The sequence below is a fragment of the Solanum tuberosum genome, unplaced genomic scaffold (assembly GCF_000226075.1).
Source record: "Solanum tuberosum cultivar DM 1-3 516 R44 unplaced genomic scaffold, SolTub_3.0 scf00126, whole genome shotgun sequence".
In the NCBI taxonomy this organism is placed as follows: domain Eukaryota; kingdom Viridiplantae; phylum Streptophyta; class Magnoliopsida; order Solanales; family Solanaceae; genus Solanum; species Solanum tuberosum.
The window spans coordinates 495,392-511,340 of record NW_006239051.1 but is presented as its reverse complement, the minus strand read 5'-3'; the positions used below and the strand labels follow the sequence as shown (position 1 = coordinate 511,340).

Here is a 15,949-nt window from a genome sequence, read left to right as displayed (position 1 = left end):
TTACTTAAAATTAAAATTTCAAGTAAAGATGCAAATTCTCCATTGCTAATATTATCAATATGCATAGTACATGTAATTCCTCACATGTATGTAAGGTAGTGGTAATAAAAAGAGAACCATCATTTACTCTATGTCCAATTTGGCCTTTTCTCATCTTAGAAGAGAAAAAAGATGGAGGTGTCCATCATTTTCATATTCTTCATTTGCTATTGGAATTGTGACGACATAAGAATGAGAAATCAGATATATGAATCCTCACTTTTCTACATTCATATTCATCTCAAACCAATATTATACAAAACAAAATTAAACTAAATAGTACTACGTACTATATATAAGTAATCTATATATAAGCGAACATAAGCATAGCCAGTTTGTCAACTGAAACTAGATATCAATAACCAATAGCAGGGGGATGCAAGTTGCAATACGGTTCAACCTTAAGCGTCAAGCGAAAGTTCAATAACTAATACGATGCTGTACATTGATAGAACATTTTCTGTATACCTGTTCCGAATGAACGAACTACCACTCATCTATGAAAATTCACCTAAACATGAATCAGATTGCTAATGCTGAAATTGACCCAAACAAGGATGACATTGAACTGCACATATTATCCAAGAGGTCATTATCCAGAATATAAATTAAAAGCTGGAGCTTTAAATCAACTGATAAATAAAACATCCATCTGTCTAATGTAGAAATGGTCTCAAAGTTCCCACACAATCATGATATCGGAGTTGACCGCTCCCCTCCTGCTGGAAACTGAGGCTGCATACACGGAGACAATAGGTCATACATTGAGAGCAAAACTTCATAAGGTACAACTGGTAAATAATACATCCTGTCAAAAAAGAAGTGTAAACTGATATCCTCTTTTTCATTTTATAAGGACGGATAACTTTATTTACAAAGAATAGCAGTGAAGGAGAAATATGTAGGTAGAGTATTGACTACCTTTCTTACATCTCTGTAATGGATTCTATGAAGAGTAAAAATCATCTTGCATTTTATGCCTAAAAGCTTACAACTATATGGAATCTACAAGGTCCATCAGAGTCAAAATCATATTATACATCTGTCTAGCATGAGGGGTGTAAGATAGACTAGGTGCTTTTTCTCCACTCGTGAAGGTTCACATCTAGCTATCAAGGATAAGGAAGCAAAGGTAGAGTCCTTTAATAATATGTCTGTCATTTTGTGCGACTATCTCCACTATAGAAAGAAAAAAAAGGAAAGAATAACATTTTCAGCACATTTATACAAATAAGCCTTTATCAGTATTATAATAGCATAAGTAGTCAACGTTTTCAAACAGGGTTTTTGCCATACATGCAAACATAATTAATAAAACCAAACAAAATAGTTGGCATAGCGCGCTTAAGCCCTGAAACGCTCAACACTGTCATCATCAAGATTCTAAGGCATACTTTTCCTTGTCAATGAACCTCTTATGAAGAGGTGACACTAAACAATTGATATTTCACTTTATCGTTTTTTTTTTTCAATTTCTTTGTTTTTTGATTTGTTATTCTACTTATAATTATTAGTCTTGAACTAAGCATATATATAATTATATTTTTTTCTCTCTTTGCAGCATTTTGCATTAAAGCCCATGCTCTATTTGCACTTTGCACTAAAGCGCCAATGGACCTTAGAACTTTTTTGCGCTTTTTGCTTTTGATAACATTGAGCATAGATAGGAGTCTATCTTCAGCAGGCATCATAATAGATCTCCACTAAAAGAAGACAAAGAACACCCTAAATTAAAACACACTACTTTGCATCCACATTAATTTAAGCCTTCTAAAAAAACAAATAGTCGACATACTCTTCTATTCTAGGAATACGAAGCTATGGGGGCGACCCATGCAGTTAGTTCCCTTCATTTGTGGAGGAGAGACTCATTCCTCTCTTCCACACCGCGAGTGTGGTTCCAAGTTTGTTGCATCATATTTGCAATGATCTCAGAACTCTGATTGGAGCTTCTCCTCTTCAACTCTCGAGATATCTTGAAGTCCTAGAAAAGAATCCATGGCTACACTCAATTTGTTTTGAGTTAGCTAGTTAAGGTGAAAGGAATTTAGGAAATGAATAGTAGGGAACGTCCTTGATAGGAATTCTGAGTAACTTTCTGGGTGAAGCGTACTTCCTGTAGGAGCCCCTTGGACCTTAGCCTCTTAAGGGTAAAAGTGGTGGCCTAGTTGTCCCCACCCTCCCTTATCATAAGTGTATGTGGGAGCAGTTTGTGCTAGCGTTTTGGTGCTTGCCTTATAGTTCTCAGTCCTCTTAGGCCAAGATGCCTTTTAAAAAGATTTTCTCCCGAATCAAAACAAGACCGACTATACTAATTTTTCCAATCAAGTGCGGATGGGATTCCCCAATAGATTCTACATATTCGGCATTTGCATTCTACGGTAAAAAGCTAGGTTTCACAAACATGTACAGTTTATACTATGTAGTATCGCTATGTTCGTCATTTGAAACAACTCCAATTTCTTCTTTACAAACAGTCCAGGTAATACACCAGGGACCTGTTATCCAGATCTTCCTAAATTGCATCCTTAATATACTTGGTCTTCATTTGCCCCCAAGGCCTAGCTCAAGTGGCAAAAGGTGGAGGATTTGTGGCTTAGGTCGCAGGTTCAAGCCCCACACCATGCAAAGCGATTGCAATGATCTCAGAACTCTGATTGGAGCTTCTCCTCTTCAACTCTCGAGATATCTTGAAGTCCTAGAAAAGAATCCATGGCTACACTCAATTTGTTTTGAGTTAGCTAGTTAAGGTGAAAGGAATTTAGGAAATGAATAGTAGGGAACGTCCTTGATAGGAATTCTGAGTAACTTTCTGGGTGAAGCGTACTTCCTGTAGGAGCCCCTTGGACCTTAGCCTCTTAAGGGTAAAAGTGGTGGCCTAGTTGTCCCCACCCTCCCTTATCATAAGTGTATGTGGGAGCAGTTTGTGCTAGCGTTTTGGTGCTTGCCTTATAGTTCTCAGTCCTCTTAGGCCAAGATGCCTTTTAAAAAGATTTTCTCCCGAATCAAAACAAGACCGACTATACTAATTTTTCCAATCAAGTGCGGATGGGATTCCCCAATAGATTCTACATATTCGGCATTTGCATTCTACGGTAAAAAGCTAGGTTTCACAAACATGTACAGTTTATACTATGTAGTATCGCTATGTTCGTCATTTGAAACAACTCCAATTTCTTCTTTACAAACAGTCCAGTTGATATACAAGGAACCTGTTATCCATATCTTCCTAAATTGCATCCTTAATCTACTCTTGGTCTTCATTTGGTACCCTTAACATATATTCCACTCATTTCTTCAATATTTTCTCTCTCATGAATTCTTACCACTATTACTAGGAGATCAAAACATTATGCAGAAAACAGTCTTTCGACCCTAAAAGCTTAGAACAGACACATTTGATGCAGGGATCAGGGAAAACATCGCAACAGATTGACTATTTAATACCAGAACTACTAAATTTTCTATTTATCCATGTCTCCTCTTGTAGCAAATTACTTAAGCAGAAGTGCACATAAATTAGACCATTCTTTTACAGTAAGTTCTGCAAAAGATCCTTCCCAAGCTCATCATTTGTCTTGCCTAACAATGTCCAAAATTTCAGATATTGCTACTAGAGGACTCCAAATACAAGGAAGCAATTATGTAGATGCCAAACCTACGTGCACGAAGTTTTGCACTTGTCATCCCTGACTAGCTTTTAATGTTGGGTGGAAGGACATTGCTAACAAGATAGGCAGATTCATAAATGCCTCTCTACCATCGACATTCAATTCAAGATTGACAAACAAAGACATTCCCTATTCAGAGGCTATCAGGAACAGTAAGTGGGGAAATAGGAAATTTATTAGCACCTCCAAACGAGAAGGAACTGGTCAGTTGAAGGAAAGAGCCATTCACATTCACTTTTATCAAAAAAAAAAAAGAGCCATTCACATTCACAAACTAGAAGCAAATGTGTTCTCTCTCATCTGTAATGAGGTTAGAATATGAGCATCTTCAATTGAAAAAGGACAGTTTTACTGCATCCAAGAAAAAAACTTGTCCTTTTCTCATGAAATTGTTGTAGCAAAAATTACCAATGGTTTATGAAAAATGTAACTTCTTTGTTAGTTAAAGTTCTTTTTGGATATTTGGAAATGATTGTTTATAGGCTACTCCCTTTCCTAGCAAGATTGTTGTGCAATCTTTTTTTGTAGACTTGAGGCAAGGTTCCATGTCCCCCTCTTGTCATTATACATATTTTTGCTATTTAATTAACATGGTCGGGGTTCAAGCAAAACCCCCCACACCTCAGACCCACAACCTAAGGTGATGGCTTAAACTAAAAAAAAAAAAAGCACTTCACTTCCTATATATCTACATCTTTGGACTGCTCAAAGAGAACATCTGTAACAGGCATACCAAAGCAAGCACAAGCTTTAAAGTTCTAAAAAGGGAAAAAAAAATAGCATCGCTTTCCATGCAGAGTTCTCTGCTAGCATGATAAAATTTAAGCATAGCTTGCAGTATCAAATGACATCGTCAATCAATTAAAGCAGGATGTAAGGGCAACAAGGATCAAGTTAGAAATCCTCAAGCTACCTAAACCAACCCAGAGATGACTTAATTTATATTTGCTTGGCATCAACAACACAAATTATTACGAATAAATCATTGATTAGCATGCATAGTCTAACTAGAAACACTAAAAATAATTACCGCTGAAACATAGGATGAGCTTTGTGCAAGAAACTTGACAAACTCTTGTTTCTTTATTTCAAAGTTGAACTTTGCATGGTCCAGTAATGTTTGTTCTCTCTGTAAATCATCCACAAATCTTGCCCTTTTCCACTTCAGCTCCTTCATCCGGTTCTCAGTCTCATAATAGTTTTCAGGTACATTCGGCCTTCCAGAACTCTTTGGAAATTTGATCTTGACTTCCCTTAAATGTACACGAGAAAGAAAGAATCCAAATGATTCAGTGATGCAATACAAACAAACAACATATCCAGTGAAATCCCACAAGTGGGGTCTGGGCAGCCTTACCCCTACCTTGGGAAGGTAGAGAGGATAATGATTCAGTGAAGCAATCAACAAGAAAAATAAATTGTGCTGCAAATTCAAATACATCTAATATATAAACATACAAACTCAAATACATATGATATATGAACATAGGAGTAGGATTAAAAACAACTCCTAGGAGACAGTGAGATTAAGATATCAATAATTGACAAACATCATTTAGGTAAATCTAAAATGTGTTAAGACTCTGAACGTGATAAATCCTGAAAACTCCTCCACCAGAATATAATATTATAGATAATCTTTCCTGATTAACTTCTAAAATGTGTTGTAGACACACACACACCCCCCCCCCCCCCCCCCCACACACCTTTTTTAAAAGAATAATGATTCATTAAAGATGCCAATGGTCTGTTAATCATTTTGAAATGAATATAGAAAGAGAAGAACATGATTTCATACACCATTCTATGCAGATTGAAAGAGGAAGTTAGTGAAAGGTCGAACTACTAAACTCCACAAAGGTCAAGCAACATGGTCACAAAATAACATCAGATTTCCAATTAAGGCGCAAAGTTAGAGATCAAGTATATTACTTGATACTCAAAAAGGAACAAGTTGATAGGCAATCAATTCTTTAGGGTATCTTCACAAACAAGTTGAACTATGAAAGAAAGAAAAATTTATGAATGAAATAATGAAACTATTTAAGACAAGCCTCTTTACCTCTCGCCTAGGGAAGATATACCACCACTCTTTATGATCCCACCATCCAACGATATGGCTCCATCAGCTATAAGAGGTAGCGCCTGCAGCATGTCAGCCCTTGTTTTGTATACTTGCAAATGTGAGAAGAGTCTATAGAAGAGGGTCTCTCTCAGGCCATGACCAGTGCTTGTAACACAATATAAGTTCGCAGTGTCAATATTGATCATATTGACAGCAAAACCAAGAAAACCAGGAGGAGTTTCCTCATTGAGGTATCTTGGCTTCTTTATGTCAAGCCTCCTCTGAGGGTCATCAGCAATAAATGTGCCAGCGTATGGTCTAAAACGATAATTCAAAAAGGAAAAAGAAAAGAGAGTAAGGAAGTGCTAAAGAATATGAGTAGCATTTGCAAGAAGAGATCATCATAATATCAAACCTTAAGTTCTCAAGACAGATTACGAGATATCGATCATCCAAAGGTTTCCCAATTGAAGCTCCAAGTCCATGAAGACCAGAACTTTTATTTATAAGACCTTCCTTATCATATGTTTCCAGTGCTTTATGTCCATCACGCGTCTTGCAAACAACTCCTAACATGGTTTCGAGCCCAAGATAATCCGAGAGAGTTCTGAATTTCAAGATTATGATACAAATGTCAGTCATAATACAGTGAACTTCCATTATCTGCCTACTTCTTTGGTAAAGATATGGCACCTGGGCCTAACTCAACCCCAAAATATAGCTTATGAGGGAGGGATTACCCAAGTCCATATATGCAAACTACACATCCATAGTGGGACTTTAACCCACTCTAACATTCTTTAAACGCCATGCTTCTTTCATCTTCTATTCTCAAAATGCAGAGAGAACTATTCAGATTCTAACTCCTACGTCACGGCAAGACCTAATTTAAGCAAAGAGATGCTCATTATCATACACAAAAGTGTCTCACATGCTAAGGGGTTATTCCCAGGTCAATTTTACAAAGTGAAGGTTCAAAAGTTTTAATAACAAAAAGATACCCAGTGAGGGGATAAAAGTAAAATATAGATATCATTACTATTATTAATAATAATAATAATATAGTTGGTACGACCACCAAGCCTATCTCGTAAGAAAGTGAGAGATGTTCAACTACCAACGAACCTTCTACCCTAATTCGCGATCTCCAAACCCTAATCACTCTAAGTATACCTGTGACGGATTCAAAGACCAGAACATATCAAACTTTTTGTCTTAAGTCTTCACCTTTATGCACAGTTGTAAAAAAGTCTTCACCTTCGTGCACAGTTTCAAAAAAGTCTTCACCTTCATGCAGCCACATACTGTCATCTTGATTGGGACAGAGTGAACAAATGCTATAATTTCTTGAACATGTCTATAGAGAGCTAGCATAGAAAGTGGACTCATAGAACAGCTTATTCCTTTTTCTACTTTATCTATTTTTTGTAGAGAACACCAGCAATTACTGGATGCTATGTTAAACTAATCTGTTGAGATTATCTTTTTTTTGGTAAAACTAACCTGCTGAGATTATCATCATCAACCTTCCCAAGCAAAGCAACAATTCCTATCATGTCCTTCATAAATGGAATATGAGTAATCTGAGTTCCAGTACGCTTTTGCAGCTGGACACAGATGGAAGCTGCAGATTTATCAAAACTTAAGATTTGTTCAATGGTCTCCTCCTCATTCTGCCCATTGGAAGATTCCTTATTTTCAGAACCAGTTTCACTTGCTGAATGAGTCTTGCCAAGAACAACTACAATACACCACAAGCACAAGGAATCAAAATTGGGGAACAGTGCAAGGCATATGCAAAAAGGGAAAGAAAAACTGTTAAAATGAATATTATAGTCTACATGGAGTGCTTTTAAAAAGGCAATACACAACATTAAACCCATGAACAATATATTAGGCCTCTGTTACTCAAACAAGCCGATGGCTGATATTTTGTGGTACTGGTACAGGCATCACAAAATCCATATTTACTTGAAATGACAAATACGTCCCTTGATATGAAAATCTTGCAATGTTTGATTGTTTCCTTCCCATAAAGACAGAGTACAAGCATTATGTTCTAGGATACTGAAAAACAAAATAGCTACAGTAACCTTCTAAAATTTTGTACATGCAATTTGCAGCACACCTAATTAACTTGAAAAGAAGTAAACAGTACCTCGTATATCCAAAATTGAATCATCCAACCTGTTCTTCTGAGCCTTCAAGAATTTGACATTATCTTCATGGTGTTTAATTTTAAGACCAATCTCCTGCATTGCATCCTCAAGTTTCTGCCAGAAGTAAATGACAGAGTCATGAAATTGACCCATCTACTACACAATATATTATCATGTGCATTATCATGATATCATCTCAAAGACGGATATAAGTACACATATCTATACCTCTTATCAAGACTATTGTGCGTAATACATCCATGAATGAAATAAAATAAACTAGGCAGATATCTTTCATAATCTTAACAACCTTGGAATTGCAGATAACTGCCTCAGCAGATCCATTTTGCATTGGGTCACGATTGGCGGCAAAAACGGGGGAATTAATCTGGCCTCCTTGATTGAGCGATGGATCATGCACAACTAATGCCTTAGGACTGATTGGCAGCTGGAAAAGAAACGTAAAAGCAAACATCAGTTTATTAGAATTGCTTATTAAGAAAAGATTCAACAAGTGTCTATTTTAAGGTCCTAGAGTTCTCACCATATATACAGTGTAACAAGTAATAGTAAAGCAGAAATCGTACTTGCCAATATTTTTTATCTTTGTTTCATTTAGGAGGAACATAAAATATACTTTCCTTCTGAAAATATATAATGAAGGTTGAACAAAGATATCAATGGTGTCGTTGATAGTGATAGTTCAAAGCCAGAGGGAGCTAACGCAAAATAATGACGAGAAGGAACAAGAGAAACAAGACAAGGGAGAAATCTAGGATCATAACGGGAATATGATACATTATGAGAAAGAGGATAAATTTGAGGATGGTATCAATGAAAACAATCCTGATGTTGAACCATCAGAGGAGAAACCCACCTGAGTAACTGGCAGAAGAGTTCAAGAAGGCATGAGTAGAGCATAAGAACAGGAGAATGAAGAGACACAATCAAATACATCAGACACATCAATAGTCAAGACAAAGAGAAGGGGATACAGGAGAGATCACAAAACTCTGATCCAGAAACATATATGGACAAAGGCCAGATAGCTGCTAAGAATTTTGAAACAAGGGGGGTAAATGGGGAAGACAACAAGGAGGATCAAATAGATATTGGAGATGATGATGAAGTGACAGTGTAAAACAATACAAGCATACAAAAGGAAGAGGCCAGAAACAACAGGGTCGATCACTTAGACACACCTAAAATGCAAGGAAAGAAAACAGACAAACAAAAGCAACCAGAGATAAGAGTGTGCCTCCTAAGCCAGCAAGGAGTGTACAAGCAAACAAGGTTTGCAGGTGCCAAAGCTACTCACCAATGAATAATTCACTAATATTGAATATAAGGTTGGTAAAAACTCAACATGCCTTTGAAAGAGTTGCTGTGATGAATAGACAAAAACACTTCAACTTTATAGTTCTGATGGAGCCTTTTAAACATGTTAGACACGTAGTACAGACAGTGGTTAATAATGGGAACAAAAAGGCATAATATCAATGGGAAAATCTAGTTTTTTGTGATAGATGAATTTCAAGTTAAAATAATGATGGACACGGACCAGGTATTAACATTACAATTGACTCAGATTACAGAAATATGCTAGTAATGACAGAGATAGTAGAATAGAACTTTGGGATGCACTTTATGATCAATCTACTCAAATACGAACTCCTTGGTTAGTAGGGGAAGATTTTAATGTGATTGTGGATGAATATCAGAAGTTTGGTGGGCTGAAACTGAAGACTTCTTGCTGCCTAACTGAATGTCAATTATCAGATACGGGATTCACTTCACTGGTAGCATGCTCACTTGTTTGAATGGTAGATCAGATGAAACTTGCATTTCTAAAAGACTGGATAAATGTTTGCGTAATCAGGTATGAGTATGTTTCCTAACCTGGAAGTGGCACATTTAATTAAACAAGGATCTAATCATGCACCTCTCTTAACACATTACAAAGAGGATAGTAGAGTAATTAAGAAATCTTTCAGATTTCATAATTTTTTGGGTGGAATATGAGACATTCTGGGAGGTAGTCAGACAAAATTGGTCAGGGAACTTTGGTCCAGACTCTATGGTTATTGTACATAATAATTTGAAGAAGGTCAGTAAGGCATTGCCTAAAAGGAGTAGCAATACATATGGTGACATACTCAAACAGATAGCAAACTCTAGAAGTAGTAGTTAAGGTCCATGAGCCGGAATTTGAACAAAATCCTACCCATGGAAACAGGAAGAGGCTACAAAAATGTACAAGCTGAAGTGCTGAACTGATAAAATTCTATGATATGGTGGAAAAGTTTTGGAAGCAAAAAACTGGAATGCAGTGGTTTAAAAATGGTGAATAGGAACACCAAGTTCTTTCATTCTCATGTAACTGATAAGAGAAATAAACTACAACTCAAGAAGATTAAAGATCCTAATGAGAACTTGCTGGATAAGGAGGAGGATATCATGCAGGAGGCTATAACGTTTTACACAGATCAATTGTTGAGGATCACATTCCAACAAACTTTGAGATGATACTGAATCATATACCTCAACTGATTAATGCAGAACTGAATAATTAGATTCATGAAATTCCAGAGATAGAAGGTGTGAAGAGTTGTTTTAGTCTAAATGTAGATAGTTCAGGTGGTCCACATGGTTTCACTGGGAAGCTCTACCGATACTGTTCGGACATAATTGAAACAGATGTGCTAACAATGGTGCATTTTTTCTTCTGTGACATGAATTACCAGGACATGTCACTGTCACATGCATAAATCTGGTGTTATTGCCCAAAATGGATATTGTGACCTTTTTTTTGATAAGATAAGTGGTATTAATAACAGCATCAAGAAGATACAAAATTTACAAGATATGGCATTTGAGCTTACAAAAAAATCTCTGGCTAACTATACAAACTATCTAAGCCAGAGCTAATGAGTTAGTAAAATCCTGAAGTTGTTCTGCATTAACAGCATGATACAAGTTGGTCCAACTAAACAAATTTTCAGTGCACCTAGTCTTCAAAATGCCTAAAGCAGTTGACTCTCCATCAAAACATCTCTTGTTCCTCTCTAACCAAATACACCAAAAAATACAAGCAGGTATCATAATCCAGATCTTCTTGATGGCTTTGTCAACTTTCCATAGACTCCAACTCTCATATGCATCCTTAACAGTGAGGGGTGTGGTCCAATTGATGCCAGAGAGACAAAAAAACATGCTCCATAATTCTGAGGCCACCTCACAATGAAGAAGAAGGTGTCTAGGGGTTTCAGCCTCTTTTTTGCACATATAGCATCTGTTTGGGAATTGGATTTTTCTTTTCTTTATGTTGTCTTGGGTGAGACATGCCTCATATAGAGCTATCCAGGTAAAAAAAACTACCTTAGGTGGTAGCTTGGTCCTCCAAATGAGTTTCCAGGGCCAGTTAGCTATCACGGGGTTTCTAGAGCACAACTGTTGATACCCTTCCTTGACTGTATAAACTCCTTTCTGGTGTCCCCATTTGAGCTTATCAGCTGCCTGGAGATTAATGTGACGATGTTGTAGTCTAGCAAAAAGGTCTACCAGATCATTCACTTCCCAATCGTGCATATTTCTTCTAAATCTTAGATCCCAATTGATCCCTTCTCTATTAGCAGAAATAATAGAATTGGGATCTTGAGCAATTCTAAACAGATCTGGGAAATCCTCCTGAAGAGTGGTATTTCCAAGCCATTTGTCTGTCCAAAATTTTAGGAGTACACCATTGCCCAATTCAAAGTAAGCGTTCTGATCAAATGTATCCCACAACATCCTAATACTCTTCCACAGTCCCACTCCGTAAGGAAGTGTAGTAATATTTGAGCACCATTGATTCAGCCTTCCATGCTTAGCTATGATGACCTCTTTCCAGAGCCCTGCGTCTTCCAAGTTGTATCTCCAAAGCCACTTCATCATCATACTTTTGTTGTGGGCTGCAAGGTTCTTAATGCCAAGACCTCCTTGGTATTTTGGTTGTGTGACCTTCTCCCATTTGATGAGATGAAATTTGTGTTTCTCTGTGTTGCCTTTCCAGAGGAAGTCCCTTCTTATCTTGTCAATCTGTTCTATAACCTCACTTGGCATTGGGAGCAAGGCCATGTAATAAGTAGGTAAACTGTCTAGAACACTATTGATAAGTGTTACTCTACCACCAAAGGAGAGGTATTGCATTTGCCATGTTGCCAACCTCTTCTCAAACTTTCCAATAACCCCTGTCCAAATTTCAGTGGATTTATGCTGAGCACCCAAAGGAAGACCCAAATAAGTGGAAGGAAATGAGCCAATGTTGCAGCCCATGATATCAGCCAGCTCCTCCAAATTTAAAACTTCATTAACTGGGTAGATATTGTGACCTTTTCAGATCAGTTTGAGCAACCTCACTCACATGAAAGATTTTCTCCAAGACCATACATGAAAGACTGGTATACCTACTGGCAACAATCATCTCTCCAGCAAGCAGGTTTTATGGAAGGAAGAAGCATAGTTGAGTATATATTATTGGTACAAGAAATTGTGCATGATATTAAGATAAAGGGTAACCCAGCAGTGATAATGCTGAACATGACAAAGCATATGATCGAGTTTCATGGTTGTTCCTGACTAAAGTGCTAAGAAGAATGGTTTTTGGAGATTTGCTAATTGACATGGTATACAGAATAATCTCTAACAATAGGTATTTTATTCTAATGAATGGTAAGCCACAGGGTTTCTTTAAATCTACTAGGGGAGTGAAGCAACTTTATTTATCATAGCTGCTAAATGCATGTCAAGAGCCTTCAACGCCTTACACAAGGATGAGAAGTTCAGAGGATTTGGAATGCCAAAGTGGATCCCATACATCAACCACTTAGCATAGGCTGATGATACTAAAATTTGCACTTCAGCAAAAGAATATTCCTTAAAATTGGTGATGGAAACATTGGCTACATATGAGAAAGTGAGTGGACAGTTGATTAACAAAGGAAAGAGTGCACTGCAGTGTATACACATGAAAACACAAAGGATGAGGTGGTGACATTGGTGAACAAAATTACAAGAATTCCAAGAGAAGTGTTCCCCTGTACATACTTAGGGGTGCTAACCTACTATAGCAGGAGGAAGAATGCACATTACAAAGAAATCACTGATAAAGTGAGTAACAAACTCTTTTCCTGGATAGGAAAATGGCTATTTATTGGTGGGAGAATCACTCTCGTTAAACATATCTTACAAAGCAACCCCATACATTTGTTGTCAGACTGTTGTAAGCTTGTGACTGACCCTCTTGCAGAGGTTATCACAGGATGTTTGCTAAGTTTTTCGGGAGTAATTCAATAAGAAATTCTAGCAAACATTGAACTTCTTGGACTGTGCTATGTCATCCTTATGATGAAGGTGCACTGGGATTTAAAAGCCTACAGGATGTCTCAAAAGCTTTATTTGCTAAATTGTAGCAGGATTAACAGGAAACAAAATACAATTTACAACAAGACCAAATACAGTTGGACAACAGAAAAGATACCAGATAACAAAATGGTAAATTACAATCTGGGTTATACAAATATAACTCTTGATCTTTAACGGCAACGATGTGCTCAGCTCAAGCACCGCAATCAAAGCTCAAAGTGGGAGTGCAGTGCCTCTCCGAGCAGATTTTTCCTAGCACTTTCTAGAATAGAGCTTCTTTCCTTCTGCTTTCATTTGGTTCTGAGTACACTTTCCTTTTTCCTTTACTTTGTTTTGATCATTTAACTTATAAATAAAATAGCCCTGTGGGGCCTCGTCTTTTGAACAAACAAACAAAAAAGAGTAAACCTCTTTGTGAGCATTTTGTGACAGTATTATGTGAGGTTATTCTATCTTCTAAATCTTTCTATTAGAGTGTCAGCTCTTCTTTACTCTTAATAGCCATCACTGAAATAGTGAATTGCTCCTCTCCACTTGTGGATGTAGGTCTGATTGGCCAAACATGTAATACGTTTTGTCCTTCATTGTATATTTCTCTTCCATATTCTTTTTTATAGAAAATGTTATTTCATTATAACAAAAGCACCAACCAAGTGCTGAAAAATGTACAGGTATAGGTGTGTAAAAACCAACAGAATAATCTGTTTCTAATCTTGTAGGGATTCTAAGGTGCAAAGTATTGATTCTGCTTCATTTACAAATTCTTCCTAGCACCAAAAAGATAACAAAAGTGTACAGTTAGAGTTGGTCTGCTGTATGGAGTTTGCTTTGTCTTCAAAACATCTAGAGTTCCTTTCTTTCGCTACAGTCAACCAGAATCCAAGACACTGTGTTCCACCATATTCTGAGTTGTTGTCTTAGTGATAGGGGTGGCAATGGGGCGGTGCGGGGCAGGTTGAGCTTGCCCCGCAAACCGCCCCGCCCCCCATAACATTTTTTTGCATTTTCAACCCACTCAGCCCCGCCCCACTTAATTATTCTCATTTTTATTTGTCTAAATCATGCAATTATAACTTGCCTCAAATTTCAATTCATTTTTTCCCCTATCCAGATACTATTTAATATCGTTACTGTTCTGAGATACTATTTAATTTATAAGAACTTAATAATTTATGTGTTTTAGAAAGAATTTTTTTTTTTGAAAAACCAATCAAAATCAATAAAGATATCAACCATCAAATTTAACACTAAATCAAAGCAATAGTTTTCTCTCATTATCATTCCTAGTTTCAGAAATATTTAATTTGTATCCTATTTTGTCCTTCTTTGTTTCTCTTTTTGCTTATCATTTTGTTACAGTGTACAATGAAATTATAAATATATTTGTGCAGTAAGAGAAAATATGTCAAATTAATCAAATTAAGAAAATAATTTTTTGCTATTTATATGAGTATGTTTATTGTGATTTTTAAATACTATAAGAGTTGTGAACTTGTCTCAAACTAACTACTAACTAGTACCATTCTATTAATATTAGAAGTCTATTAAATATTTAAATTTGAGCACTTAACCTAAATATGACTTCAAATTAATTTTGATTCTATATTTCATTTTTAATTAGTTTCAACTATCATATAACATATTATGTAACCCTTATTCAAGGAAAATGAAGCTATGTTTACAGGGACGGAATTAAGTGAAAGAACCCACAACCTGCCCCGCACCCGCATTATTTCTTTTCAAAAGAGTTTCAAACGCCCCGACCCGGCCCACCCCACATAAAGTCAAACCCGCCCCACCCCGCATAAGACAAAACCCGCTCCACCCAGTTGCCATCCCTACTTAGTGAAGTCATCAGATTTACTTCTTCCTGAGGCTTCCCAGCCCCTGGATCCTCAGTCAAGGATATTTTAACTCATTTTAATTTTTAGTGAATGAAAAGAAAAAGAACTCTGGCTCTAAAAAGGAAAGGGAAGCTAAATATTGAAGAGGCTTGAGGATCGATAAACCCGGGCGATAAAGGAACTGGTGGATTTTATTAGAGACCTTTTCTTTAAAGGAAAAGCATGTCACGGTTTTCACCTCACCGCTCTTGCTTTGTAAAATTTCCATTTCAACTAGATCCTAACATCCTCCTTCCTACGTAATCATGATGTATATTGATATACAGTTGAATATCACAAAAATCTCTAACTAGAACCCTAAATTCCCTGATACCTTAAACTAACAGCCAAATGAACATCGAAGTTGACGAAGAATTTTATCAGAACAGCTGCATGAAGGCTTTATCGGTGCCCATTAGCATTAATTAAGTATTTTTATGGTTTATATCACTTATCCTGAAACTCAATTGACAGAATGAGCATTTCAATTGAGTAGAAAAGTCACTTAATTCACTAAAAAATCGAAGGTAAAACAGAGGGGGAGGGAAGAGGGAAAGAGAGAACCTGAACCTTCTCATTGTCTATCGACATTCTCCGTTGGCCGCCGTCCATCGTTGGGTCGCCGGAGATTCCGAGAAGAGTGAGAGCAGCGCCGTTAGGGGGGGAAGAGTGGAGGAGTTCTGACAGCAAAGTGAATATAGGGCTTCGGAAATGAAGGCGTTTTGGCAT

The 15,949-nt window shown here is 36.9% G+C and overlaps 1 protein-coding gene across 1 annotated transcript; it reads right to left on the bottom strand.

Annotated features, from left to right (window-relative positions):
* Window positions 1-418: 418 nt before the first annotated feature.
* LOC102602167 (protein DEFECTIVE IN MERISTEM SILENCING 3-like) lies at window positions 419-15,949 on the bottom strand. Its single transcript, XM_006350569.2, has 8 exons — window positions 15,785-15,949; window positions 8,245-8,382; window positions 7,934-8,048; window positions 7,279-7,516; window positions 6,191-6,382; window positions 5,773-6,093; window positions 4,741-4,963; window positions 419-774 (listed from the first exon to the last, which is right to left on the bottom strand). Exons 1-8 carry the CDS (start codon window positions 15,947-15,949, stop codon window positions 730-732), a joined length of 1,437 nt encoding a protein of 478 aa, XP_006350631.1. The 3' UTR covers window positions 419-729.

What these genes read in the sequence shown, in the direction of transcription:
- LOC102602167 (XM_006350569.2), bottom strand. Translation starts at nt 15,949, where the DNA reads ATGCCAAAACGCCTTCATTTCCGAAGCCCTATATTCACTTTGCTGTCA. An exon ending in TTCAATTTTGGATATACGAG is followed by an intron (nt 7,517 to 7,933) that starts GTACTGTTTACT and finishes GGTGTATTGTAG; the next exon opens with TTGTTCTTGGCAAGACTCAT. An exon ending in GATGATGATAATCTCAGCAG is followed by an intron (nt 6,383 to 7,278) that starts GTTAGTTTTACC and finishes CTTGAAATTCAG; the next exon opens with AACTCTCTCGGATTATCTTG.